Consider the following 14,804-nt stretch of genomic DNA (forward strand, 5'->3'; position numbering starts at 1 on the left):
AGCTGCTGTAATCTACAACAAGAAACACTGATTGGATGATTCTCTCATTGTATTGCATAAGTAGACTTTACTTATTTAGGAGTATTTATATCATTTCAGTTGAAAATTACCAACCTCCCTATTTTCCCCTTGTTCTCCCTATTTTTGGCCATGAAAAATGTTATTCTCCCTATTTTGGGGTCAAACAGGTTAACAGGTTTGATTAAACACCAGCCAATAGAATCTTTAGTCCACAGAAGAACTTATATTGTTGATGTCACAATGAGTAAGTCTGTAATATTCTCTAGGTACTAATATGAGTCATTTTCTCATTCATTTATTCATAACACATGGTAGTAGTTTATTATGATACATATCTTAAAGTTAATTTATTCATATTGTGTCAAAATAAAATAACATAACTTATGATCCAAGAAATATGTGAGTGACTGAAAAGATATTTCAATGGGTTTTGTAATATAGTTGTATTAAAAATCAACCAATAGTATCTATACAGTTTAACATAGTTGCATAAAGAAGAAGTATGTGAGTTACTGAAGAGATATTTCAATGCTTCAAGCTAGACGCTTTATTTCATAATGCTTCATTTCATAATGCTTCATTTCATAATGCTATGGGGGAATCTTCAAGCATAATGCTTCATTTCATGTTTCAAGCATAATGCTTCATTTCATAATGTTTCAAGCATAATGCTTCATTTCATAATGCTTCATTTCATAATGCTATGAGGGTAATTCTTTCCACTCATTTTCATTTCCAGAGAGTGGGCTTGGTAATCCATACGGTAGCTGAATATTACAGAATAAGGCAGTTGGTCTCATGTCATTTACATGTACCCTAAAGAGATTTTGACATCTCTCCTTGGCCTCTTCTCGAGTCTCATCCAATCGTCTCATCTGCTGATTTGTATTGTAGGTGACATCTGAAGGGTAAAGGTCATCCCCTACAAATATAAATATAAGAGAATAAGAAATGCAAGGTTTACAAATGAAACACAACAATATTAAACAACATGCCTTAATAATAATAAATCACATTTATATAGCGCCTAATACAAAATTTTCTAAGCACTTACCAAAGGAAAATAGAAACAAAAGACATCTTCACTTGTTAATTGTACATGGTTTTCTAATATATTGTTGTACCTCTTTGCCTATTGACCAACTTGTATGTACAGCAAAATCATTCTCTTATATTCCTCTTTGTTTAGCAACAGTTCAATATTACTGAGGATGTAATTAAGCATACAAAAACGTTTATTAAAACCAAATCCTGATATGATCTTTTGTGGATAAAATATCAATGTTAGAGTCTGATGTCTCATTTTAATGTATTTAAAATCTGAGTTAAAAGAATTTGCCATTTGAAATATCTGATTTCCTTAGTAATTAGGCCAGAGATGATTTACCTCGAACCATCATTTCTGATTTCGTTAGTAATTAGGCTAGAGATGATTTACACCTGAACCATCATTTCTGATTTCCTTAGTAATTAGGCCAGAGATGATTTACACTCATACCATCATTTCTGATTTCCTTAGTAATTAGGCCAGAGATGATTTTCACCCAAACCATTATTTCTGATTTCCATAGTAATTAGGCCAGAGATTATTTACACCCAAACCCTCATTTCTAATTTCCTTAGTAATTAGGCCAGAGATGATTTACACCCCTACCATCATTTCTAATTTCCTTAGTAATTAGGCCAGAGATGATTTACACCCGAACCATTATTTCTGATTTCCTTAGTAATTAGGCCAGAGATGATTAACACCCCTACCATCATTTCTAATTTCCTTAGTAATTAGGCCAGAGATGATTTACACCCGAACCATTATTTCTGATTTCCTTAGTAATTAGGCCAGAGATGATTTACACCCAAACCATCATTTCTGATTTCCTTAGTAATTAGGCCAGAGATGATTAACACCCCTACCATCATTTCTGATTTCCTTAGTAATTAGGCCAGAGATGATTTACACTCCTACCATCATTTCTGATTTCCTTAGTAATTAGGCCAGAGATGATTTACACCCGAACCATCATTTCTGATTTCCTTAGTAATTAGGCCAGAGATGATTTACACCCGAACCATTATTTCTGATTTCCTTAGTAATTAGGCCAGAGATGATTAACACCCCTACCATCATTTCTGATTTCCTTAGTAATTAGGCCAGAGATGATTTACACCCCTACCATCATTTCTGATTTCCTTAGTAATTAGGCCAGAGATGATTTACACCCGAACCATTATTTCTGATTTCCTTAGTAATTAGGCCAGAGATGATTAACACCCCTACCATCATTTCTGATTTCCTTAGTAATTAGGCCAGAGATGATTTACACCCGAACCATCATTTCTGATTTCCTTAGTAATTAGGCCAGAGATGATTTACACCCGAACCATTATTTCTGATTTCCTTAGTAATTAGGCCAGAGATGATTAACACCCCTACCATCATTTCTGATTTCCTTAGTAATTAGGCCAGAGATGATTTACACTCCTACCATCATTTCTGATTTCCTTAGTAATTAGGCCAGAGATGATTAACACCCCTACCATCATTTCTGATTTCCTTAGTAATTAGGCCAGAGATGATTTACACCCGAACCATTATTTCTGATTTCCTTAGTAATTAGGCCAGAGATGATTTACACCCAAACCATCATTTCTGATTTCCTTAGTAATTAGGCCAGAGATGATTTACACCCGAACCATCATTTCTGATTTCCTTAGTAATTAGGCCAGAGATGATTTACACTCCTACCATCATTTCTGATTTCCTTAGTAATTAGGCCAGAGATGATTTACACCCAAACCATTATTTCTGATTTCCATAGTAATTAGGCCAGAGATGATTTACACCCGAACCATCATTTCTAATTTCCTTAGTAATTAGGCCAGAGATGATTTACACCCAAACCATCATTTCTGATTTCCTTAGTAATTAGGCCAGAGATGATTTACACCCGAACCATTATTTCTGATTTCCTTAGTAATTAGGCCAGAGATGATTAACACCCCTACCATCATTTCTGATTTCCTTAGTAATTAGGCCAGAGATGATTTACACCCCTATCATCATTTCTGATTTCCTTAGTAATTAGGCCAGAGATGATTTTCACCCAAACCATCATTTCTGATTTCCTTAGTAATTAGGCCAGAGATGATTTACACCCCTACCATTATTTCTGATTTCCTTAGTAATTAGGCCAGAGATGATTTACACCTGAACCATTATTTCTGATTTCCATAGTAATTAGGCCAGAGATGATTAACACCCCTACCATCATTTCTGATTTCCTTAGTAATTAGGCCAGAGATGATTTTCACCCAAACCATCATTTCTGATTTCCTTAGTAATTAGGCCAGAGATGATTTTCACCCAAACCATCATTTCTGATTTCCATAGTAATTAGGCCAGAGATGATTAACACCCCTACCATCATTTCTGATTTCCTTAGTAATTAGGCCAGAGATGATTTTCACCCAAACCATCATTTCTGATTTCCTTAGTAATTAGGCCAGAGATGATTTTCACCCAAACCATCATTTCTGATTTCCTTAGTAATTAGGCCAGAGATGATTTTCACCCAAACCATCATTTCTGATTTCCTTAGTAATTAGGCCAGAGATGATTTTCACCCAAACCATCATTTCTGATTTCCTTAGTAATTAGGCCAGAGATGATTTTCACCCAAACCATCATTTCTGATTTCCATAGTAATTAGGCCAGAGATGATTAACACCCCTACCATCATTTCTGATTTCCTTAGTAATTAGGCCAGAGATGATTTACACCCGAACCATCATTTCTGATTTCCTTAGTAATTAGGCCAGAGATTATTTACACCCAAATCATAATTTCTGATTTCCTTAGTAATTAGGCCAGAGATGATTTACACCCGAACCATTATTTCTGATTTCCTTAGTAATTAGGCCAGAGATGATTAACACCCCTACCATCATTTCTGATTTCCTTAGTAATTAGGCCAGAGATGATTTTCACCCAAACCATCATTTCTGATTTCCTTAGTAATTAGGCCAGAGATGATTTACACCCCTACCATTATTTCTGATTTCCTTAGTAATTAGGCCAGAGATGATTTACACCTGAACCATTATTTCTGATTTCCATAGTAATTAGGCCAGAGATGATTAACACCCCTACCATCATTTCTGATTTCCTTAGTAATTAGGCCAGAGATGATTTACACCCAAATCATAATTTCTGATTTCCTTAGTAATTAGGCCAGAGATGATTTACACCCGAACCATCATTTCTGATTTCCTTAGTAATTAGGCCAGAGATTATTTACACCCAAATCATAATTTCTGATTTCCTTAGTAATTAGGCCAGAGATGATTAACACCCCTATCATCATTTCTACTCTGTATCCTCAGAACACATCTTTATAAGTCACAAAATTGACATCTTATGATGTGCAACTGAAACAGGAAAGTAATTACTAGATACCTGGAAGGGTGATTAATAAACCATCTTTGGCGATGAAAGGGATGGGCATCCAATCATCTGTTCCAAGCAGTTGCTTTTTTGTTGCATATTCATGTAGTTCCTGTAAATCTGGAAACTTCTGAAGACTTGAGGCTTGAATCAACTGAGGTGGCTCCAGAGTGAATTCATGTTGTCCAAATCGTTTCAGAATATCAATTGGACTGCTCCACTGAAAGTAAAACAAACATCAATGTTAATGTTAATATGATGATTAACAGAGATACTGTAGATCTTATGAAATGCTACATTTCCTAGCGAGATTATCATGAACTAAGCAAACATGTTGAGAAAGTGAAGCACATAAATGAAGTCCACTACAGTATAGTTCACTATGAGAGTGTACAGTATAGTTCACTGTGAGAGTGTACAGTAAAGTTCACTATGAGAGTGTACAGTATAGTTCACTATTAGAGTGTGTAGTATAGTTCACTGTAAGAGTTAACAGTATTGTTCACTATGACCATGTACAGTATAGCTCACTATGAGAGTGTACAGCATAGTTCACTATGAGAGTGTACGGTATTGTTCACTATGACCATGTACAGTATAGCTCACTATGAGAGTGAACAGTATAGTTCACTATGAGAGTGTACAGTATAGTTCAGTATGACAGTGTACAGCATAGTTCACTATTAGAGTGTGTAGTATAGTTCACTGTAAGAGTGAACAGTATAGTTTACTATTAGAGTGTACAGTATAGTCCACTGTGAGAGTGTACAGTATAGTTCACTATGAGAGTGTACAGTAAAGTTCACTATGAGAGTGTACAGCATAGTTCACTATGAGAGTGTACGGTATTGTTCACTATGACCATGTACAGTATAGCTCACTATAAGAGTGAACAGTATAGTCCACTGTGAGAGTGTACAGTATAGTTCACTATGACAGTGTACAGTATAGTTCACTATTAGAGTGTGTAGTATAGTTCACTGTAAGAGTGAACAGTATTGTTCACTATGACCATGTACAGTATAGTTCACTATGAGAGTGTACAGCATAGTTCACTATGAGAGTGTACAGCATAGTTCACTATGAGAGTGTACAGCATAGTCCACTGTGAGAGTGTACAGTATAGCTCACTATGAGAGTGTACAGTTTAGTTCACTATGAGAGTGTACAGTATAGTTCACTATGAGAGTGTACAGTATAGTTCACTGTGAGAGTGAACAGTATAGTTCACTGTGAGAGTGTACAGTATAGTTCAGTGAGAGTGAACAGTATAGTTCACTGTGAGAGTGAACAGTATAGTTCACTATGAGAGTGTACAGTATAGTCCACTGTGAGAGTGTACAGTATAGTCCAATATGAGAGTGTACAGCATAGTCCACTATGAAGGTGTACAGTATAGTTCACTGTGAGAGTGTACAGTATAGTCCACTGTGAGAGTGTACAGTATAGTTCAGTGAGAGTGAACAGTATAGTTCACTGTGAGAGTGAACAGTATAGTTCACTATGAGAGTGTACAGTATAGTCCACTGTGAGAGTGTACAGTATAGTCCAATATGAGAGTGTACAGCATAGTCCACTATGAAGGTGTACAGTATAGTTCACTGTGAGAGTGAACAGTATAGTTCACTGTGAGAGTGAACAGTATAGTTCACTATGAGAGTGTACAGTATAGTCCACTGTGAGAGTGTACAGTATAGTCCAATATGAGAGTGTACAGCATAGTCCACTATGAAGGTGTACAGTATAGTTCACTGTGAGAGTGTACAGTATAGTCCACTGTGAGAGTGTACAGTATAGTTCAGTGAGAGTGAACAGTATAGTTCACTGTGAGAGTGAACAGTATAGTTCACTATGAGAGTGTACAGTATAGTCCACTGTGAGAGTGTACAGTATAGTCCAATATGAGAGTGTACAGCATAGTCCACTATGAAGGTGTACAGTATAGTTCACTGTGAGAGTGAACAGTATAGTTCACTGTGAGAGTGAACAGTATAGTTCACTATGAGAGTGTACAGTATAGTCCACTGTGAGAGTGTACAGTATAGTCCAATATGAGAGTGTACAGCATAGTCCACTATGAAGGTGTACAGTATAGTTCACTGTGAGAGTGTACAGTATAGTCCACTGTGAGAGTGTACAGTATAGTTCAGTGAGAGTGAACAGTATAGTTCACTGTGAGAGTGAACAGTATAGTTCACTATGAGAGTGTACAGTATAGTCCACTGTGAGAGTGTACAGTATAGTCCAATATGAGAGTGTACAGCATAGTCCACTATGAAGGTGTACAGTATAGTTCACTGTGAGAGTGTACAGTATAGTCCACTGTGAGAGTGTACAGTATAGTTCACTATGAGAGTGTACAGTATAGTTCAATATGAGAGTACAGTATAGTTCACTATGAGAGTGTACAGTATAGTTCACTATGAGAGTGTACAGTATAGTTCACTGTAAGAGTGTACAGTATTGTTCACTCTGAGAGTGTACAGTATTGTTCACTATGAGAGTGTACAATATAGTTCACTATGAGAGTGTACAGCATAGTCCACTATGAGAGTGTACAGTATAGTTCACTGTGAGAGTGTACAGCATAGTTCACTATGAGAGTGTACAGTATAGTTCACTGTGAAAGTGTACAGTATAGTTCACTATGAGGTGTACAGTATAGTTCACTGTAAGAGTGTACAGTACTGTTCACTATGAGAGTGTACAGCATAGTTCACTATGAGAGTGTACAGTATAGTTCACTCTGACAGTGTACAGTATAGTCCGCTATGAGAGTGTACAGTATAGTCCACTATGAGAGTGTACAGTATAGTCCACAATGCCTAGAACCAGTATGGTGATATCTGTGTGTTATACTACATCTGTATGCTGGAGTATCCATTCAAGAGAGTGCTGCCACTTTGATCTGGAATTTAACAAATTACAATGTAAAGGAAGACAACTTGCAGTTGTAAATTAAGTCCATAAAAAAACTTAATTTTTAACTTGATCTCTAAAGTGGACCAAATCTGAGGCATTGTAGATTTACTTAGAACAAGACCTTTTGATATGATATATGTCAAACTTATTCCCACCCCCCTCCCCCCCTGCCCGATCAGGCCACCCTCAAATGCCCACTGATTTTGAAAATTAGTTAAAACTTTACCTCAGTTTTTACCATCTCTACATCATCTATGTGTACAGCTGGAGGAATGTCCATTGCACAGAGGTAGAACATTGTATCATAGCGCTTCTTCAGGAACTGCGGAGTGAGAATGTGAAACCACTCTCGGAGAGACCATATGTCTGGTACTGCCTTCAGCTCATGACAAAGATCTATAAATGAGGACCCATCATTATGAACCCTTTTCTGCCAGTCCCTTAAATCTGCCTTACTCAGTCCACCATGGTAACAAGAGGCCATTGTGTTGGACTCATTCGGGCTATGTTGTTGACTTAGGATGAGTACCCCACTCTCCTCAAACGTCTCCCTAAGAGCACATATTCTGAATGCTACATCACTGGGTAACCCTCTTTCATTCCTGCTCACTGTTACAGGCCATGGCCTTGGCTTTCCCTGTAGGTCAGGTAAATCAAGGTTATTAGAACTAACACCAACATATTTAAATACTTCCAACCACTTGTGACTAAAGTCTGATGAATCAATCACGCCACCAGGGAAGACATGAGCACTTGCAAAAGCAGTCTTCCTTTGTCTCTTCAGGAGCAAAAGCTGATAGTTGCAGGGTTTCTTGTCAGTACTTGGCCGAGCTGGAGCAGCAACTCTTGCATGTTTGGCAGCAATAATAAGAGAGGCTGCTTCTTTCCATTGCTTCAATGAACGTGACATCACAGCTACCTGTATACAGTTTATCTGAAAGGAAAGTAACTTTAATAATTGTGTGGTACAGTAATAGAGCTTACTACAGTGTGCAGTATCTACACATCACAGCTATACAGTGTATCTGAAAGGAAGGTAACTTCAATAATTGTGTGATACATCACTTGAGCTTACTACAGTGTGCAGTATCTACACATCACAGCTATACAGTTTATCTGAAAGGAGGGTAACTTCAATAATTGTGTGATACAGTCATAGAGCTTACTACAGTGTGCAGTATCTACACATCACAGCTATACAGTGTATCTGAAAGGAAGGTAACTTCAATAATTGTGTGATACATCACTTGAGCTTACTACAGTGTGCAGTATCTACACATCACAGCTATACAGTGTATCTGAAAGGAGGGTAACTTCAATAATTGTTTGACCCAGCAGTAAAGCATACTGTGTGCTCAGTATCTACTGCTATCTGATAGTGTTGATACTCAATATCGGACAACTTGTTTTTATCTAACAGTGCTTCTATAAACACACTTGTTAACAAACTATGTTTGTTTAATCAATGCACAATATAATTATACAATAGTTATACTGTAGGCATTATCTACAACCAACTACACGGTACATAACACACGTTTTACACACACAGTTAAGAATCTCAGGACTGTATGAGAAAATAGATAATTAGTTATATGATAACCTGATATATGTGTGCATTCCAAGGGTTCAATCAACAGTCCAAGGTATGTTTTAGAGCTTACAACCATCCATATGAAACCATATTAATGCTATGCCATGAGCTTAGTGTGATGCCAACTGTAACAACTTTATAGTAGATATGCACAAGTGTTGAAGAACAATGACATATGTACACTGATCCATGCAGACCTGTACAGACTGATACATACAGACCTGTACAGATTGATACATACAAACCTGTACAGATTGATACATACAAACCTGTACAGACCGATCCATACAAACCTGTACAGACTGATCCAAACAAACCTGTACAGACTAATACATACTGTACCTGTACAGATTGATCCATACAAGATTGATACATACAAACCTGTACAGATTGATCCATACAAACCTGTACAGATTGATACATACAAACCTGTAAGGATTGATCCATACAAAACTGTACAGATTGATACATACAAACCTGAACAGATTGATCCATACAAACCTGTACAGATTGATCCATACAAACCTGTACAGATTGATACATACAAACCTGTAACCTGGATTGATCCATACAAAACTGTACAGATTGATCCAAACAAACCTGTACAGACTGATCCATACAAACCTTACAGATTGATACAAACCTGTAAGGATTGATCCATACAAACCTGTACAGACTAATACATACTGTACCTGTACAGATTGATCCATACAAGATTGATACATACAAACCTGTAAGGATTGATCCATACAAACCTGTACAGATTGATCCATACAAACCTGTAACCTGGATTGATCCATACAAAACTGTACAGATTGATCCAAACAAACCTGTACAGATTGATACATACAAACCTGTACAGATTGATCCATACAAACCTGTACAGATTGATACATACAAACCTGTACAGACTAATACATACTGTACCTGTACAGATTGATCCATACAAGATTGATACATACAAACCTGTACAGATTGATCCATACAAACCTGTACAGATTGATCCATACAAACCTGTAACCTGGATTGATCCATACAAAACTGTACAGATTGATCCAAACAAACCTGTACAGATTGATACATACAAACCTGTACAGATTGATCCATACAAACCTGTACAGATTGATACATACAAACCTGTACAGATTGATACATACAAACCTGTACAGATTTATCCATACAAACCTGTACAGATTGATACATACAGACCTGTACAGATTGATACATACAAACCTGTACAGATTGATACATACAAACCTGTACAGATTGCTCCATACAAACCTGTACAGATTGCTCCATACAAACCTGTACAGATTGATACATACAAACCTGTACAGATTGATCCATACAAACCTGTACAGATTGATCCATACAAACCTGTACAGATTGATCCATACAAACCTGTACAGATTGATACATACAAACCTGTACAGATTGATCCATACAAACCTGTACAGATTGATACATACAAACCTGTACAGATTTATCCATACAAACCTATACAGATTGATACATACAGACCTGTACAGATTGCTCCATACAAACCTGTACAGATTGCTCCATACAAACCTGTACAGATTGATCCATACAAACCTGTACAGATTGATCCATACAAACCTGTACAGACTGATCCATGCAGACCTGTACAGACCGATCCATACAAACCTGTACAGACTGATCCAAACAAACCTGTACAGACTAATACATACTGTACCTGTACAGATTGATCCATACAAGATTGATACATACAAACCTGTACAGATTGATCCATACAAACCTGTACAGATTGACACATACAAACCTGTAAGGATTGATCCATACAAAACTGTACAGATTGATACATACAAACCTGTACAGATTGATCCATACAAACCTGTACAGATTGATCCATACAAACCTGTACAGATTGATACATACAAACCTGTAACCTGGATTGATCCATACAAAACTGTACAGATTGATCCAAACAAACCTGTACAGATTGATACATACAAACCTTACAGATTGATACAAACCTGTAAGGATTGATCCATACAAACCTGTACAGACTAATACATACTGTACCTGTACAGATTGATCCATACAAGATTGATCCATACAAACCTGTACAGATTGATCCATACAAACCTGTACAGATTGATACATACAAACCTGTAAGGATTGATCCATACAAAACTGTACAGATTGATACATACCAACCTGTACAGATTGATCCATACAAACCTGTACAGATTGATCCATACAAACCTGTACAGATTGATACATACAAACCTGTAACCTGGATTGATCCATACAAAACTGTACAGATTGATCCAAACAAACCTGTACAGATTGATCCATACAAACCTTACAGATTGATACAAACCTGTAAGGATTGATCCATACAAACCTGTACAGACTAATACATACTGTACCTGTACAGATTGATCCATACAAGATTGATACATACAAACCTGTACAGATTGATCCATACAAACCTGTACAGATTGATACATACAAACCTGTAAGGATTGATCCATACAAAACTGTACAGATTGATACATACAAACCTGTACAGATTGATCCATACAAACCTGTACAGATTGATCCACACAAACCTGCACAGATTGATACATACAAACCTGTAACCTGGATTGATCCATACAAAACTGTACAGATTGATCCAAACAAACCTGCACAGACTGATCCATACAAACCTGTACAGATTGATCCATACAAACCTGTAAGGATTGATCCATACAAACCTGTACAGACTGATCCATGCAGACCTGTACAGACTGATCCATGCAGACCTGTACAGACTGATCCATACAAACCTGTACAGATTGATCCATACAAACCTGTACAGATTGATACATACAAACCTGTACAGATTGATCCATACAAACCTGTACAGATTGATCCATACAAACCTGTACAGATTGATACATACAAACCTGTACAGATTGATACAAACCTGTAAGGATTGATCCATACAAACCTGTACAGACTGATCCATACAGATTGATCCATACAGACCGGTAATATTAATTGCTTCCTTAATTTTTTGTAAAATTTCTTATAAATTATAAATGTTTAAACAATTTTTTTAAGCCGTCATTTATGTAATGCATCACTGATTTCGTGATTTTTGTGTAACACAAGATGAGTTTGAACAGCAGACTCTTCGTTGTTTAAACATCGCGCTGTGCAGCTCCAATGCCAAGAATGTTCGCACGTAGGCTACATAACGTTTACAATCGGACAGTTCTGCAAAGCCTAAACTTCTCGGTACAACATGCTGCTCTGACATGAAATCTGCCAAGTTTCATCTTCCGGTGTTCTAAATACTTTTCGAGCTTCCTTTTACTGTAAAGTTGATCTGTAAAATTTATTTCAGCGATTTTAAAGAACGGCTTTTGAACTGTGGTTTGAGTATGAGAGTGTATTCGTGCAACGCTATGAACGTACCAACCTGGGGCATGGTAGGCTGTTTACGTACCCTGTACATTCGCCATATGTACGTAACATATATTAGGCAATCATCCATGCGTGTACAGAGATGGGAGTGCTAACTTCAAGTCGCCTGTTTTGCCTTTTTGCCTGCACTACGCCATTCACAAAATTGATGCATTCGAACAAACGGTGCTTTTGGTGAGAAACTAGTGAATTTGAAAACCAGATTTCTACAAGAAGAAAACTTTGATTGGGGAAAATTTTCACATGGTTAGAAAGAAAAAATAAGAACTATGAGGACAATGTATCAAAATCTTCCACCAGACAATTCCTTTAAACCCTCAACTCTTCCCCAAAATTGATCACAGTAGGGGGTGTGTGATGTCATAGTGTTCTACAAATTGTCCCCAAAAGCTTTATCTTCCTATTAAAATATTCTTGTTGATTTATCCTTGAAACCTGATACACTTAGAAAGTTTGCTTAGCTGTCAAGGTTCTCTATATTTAGAATTTCTGACCTTAACAAGCTTTCCATTGCATGTGGACGGTGGAGCCAGTGTAGCCAGCTACGTGGATATATTTTCAGTTTGCATTGTATTCTGCAGTTGTGCCAAATTCAACAACAAAGGAAGAGAAAACTGATAGTTTAAGACAAAACAACAAAGAAAAGTATAACATCTTACTTAATACTGAGTACAACTATAAACTGTACTAAATGTAGATTGTACTGAGTACAAATTTTTATAGACTGCAAGGCTAAAGAAATGAAGGCAAGTGGATGGCAACTCAACTCTTTGTCCCACTCTGTATCTGAACATCATAGTAGTCTGATTCTTGACCTTTATTGTATTAACCACTCCGTAATGGCTTGAGCCTTGACTTAGATCATACAATTATGGAATACCTCTGCCCCCCCATCCCCCTTCCCCCCGGATTTGAAACCTCACATTGCCTCCTGATGCGCAGTCCAAGTCACCAAACATAATACATGCAGTCAACATTAAACTGATCAAAATATGTTCTTACACCACCACAACTCCAATTGCACCTACACACCAGGAAGAAGAGTAAGTGGGCTAAACCATTTTTGTATGAAAAACTCCCCGTCCATGCAAATCAAGTCTTGGGTGTTGGACTTGGATTTTCCCACTCCACTGTCCACATCCGACCATCCACTTCAAAATATTAGTTGGATTTAGATTCATTCAAATATTAATGATACGCATTAACCTTTAATAAAAGACTTTGCTAAGATAGATCTGTGATCCTGTATCCTATTTCGAGTCTAGCTTACTCCCAATTTCGAGTCTAGCTTACTCCCAATATTGTGGGAGGAATAGGCCTAGGTGACTCGCGGAATTGGTTCTCGCCCTGTACAGCACCCTAAGTTAGGCCTGGCCCATAGAAATTGAAATAGGACCGATGATACAAACGTTAATGTTTATGCTTACCTAATTATCATCTTTCTACAAAAACATTAAAGGTTAAGGCAGACGCCGTCGTTAGTTGCAAATGTTTGTTTGTTCGCTTCCCTTACATTATGCTTGACCCGATATTTGCGGTTTCCACATTTCATTTACACACAACCTCCTACACGTATATACAAGCACATGATGAATAAAGTACTTTCATCAGTTGCAACCCTGACTCCTCGCTCCTGGTGAATTTCCAATTGACCATAATTCGGGGGTTGCTGTGACGATGATGCTACGGAAAACTAATGGAGACAGAGCAGTCAATAGACAACTAAGAACCAGCTCTTTTTCTTACAAATTAACACGCTTTCCCAGTTTTATCGTGATTTGGATGCCTGGAGAACAAGACAATATAGGGGGCTAAGGGGGGGGGGGGGGGGTAAGATGAGCCAGTGGCGTAGGAAGGTACTTTTGAGTGGGGGCTGAAGACTGATGGCCAGCCTGGGGAGGTGTCTATATATATATATATTTTCCAACTCATTACGATTTTCATTTATATATATATATATATATATATATATATATATAGTCTAATAAGTTCTAAACGCTGGCCATCACTGGATAGCTGAGAAGTTAGCCATTCATGGCACCATCAAGTTTCCGTATCATGACCGTGTAGTTTTTTGCTATGCAGCGCATGATATGCATGTTATGAGAGTCTGAAGTTTTCGCCACTTGTAAACAAACCTCTACTCACAAAGTCACAAGTAATCAGTTCCCGTACGCTGCTCCTGGGAGCCCTAAAGTAGTCTTAACTTGCATCAATCGACCCAAATTTTGCACCGCATGTACTTCATTCATTATCTTTACCATTCAAGCCACAAAAAACAGATCCCGATTGAAAACATATCAAAAAAGATGTTCTCCTGCTGCTTTTGGACACTTTCCCTGAAACAGGAGAACAATCGAGTGG

The 14,804-nt window shown here is 37.4% G+C and overlaps 1 protein-coding gene across 6 annotated transcripts; it reads right to left on the reverse strand.

The window, feature by feature from the left end:
• Positions 1–288: 288 nt before the first annotated feature.
• On the reverse strand, positions 289–14,042 carry LOC139984938 (acyl-coenzyme A diphosphatase NUDT19-like). Of its 6 annotated transcripts, none has more exons than XM_071999085.1 (5): positions 13,868–14,042; positions 8,482–8,503; positions 7,614–8,293; positions 4,478–4,685; positions 289–943 (listed from the first exon to the last, which is right to left on the reverse strand). In XM_071999085.1, exons 2-5 carry the CDS (start codon positions 8,483–8,485, stop codon positions 723–725), a joined length of 1,113 nt encoding a protein of 370 aa, XP_071855186.1. In that variant the 5' UTR covers positions 8,486–8,503; positions 13,868–14,042; the 3' UTR covers positions 289–722. The 6 variants fall into 6 exon arrangements, with proteins under 6 accessions (XP_071855186.1, XP_071855187.1, XP_071855184.1 ...); XM_071999086.1 differs by having other exon boundaries at positions 8,391–8,503; XM_071999083.1 differs by lacking the exon at positions 8,482–8,503 and adding an exon at positions 8,573–8,594.
• Between the last annotated feature and the right edge of the window lie 762 nt (positions 14,043–14,804).

This window comes from Apostichopus japonicus, chromosome 17, assembly GCF_037975245.1.
Source record: "Apostichopus japonicus isolate 1M-3 chromosome 17, ASM3797524v1, whole genome shotgun sequence".
In the NCBI taxonomy this organism is placed as follows: domain Eukaryota; kingdom Metazoa; phylum Echinodermata; class Holothuroidea; order Aspidochirotida; family Stichopodidae; genus Apostichopus; species Apostichopus japonicus.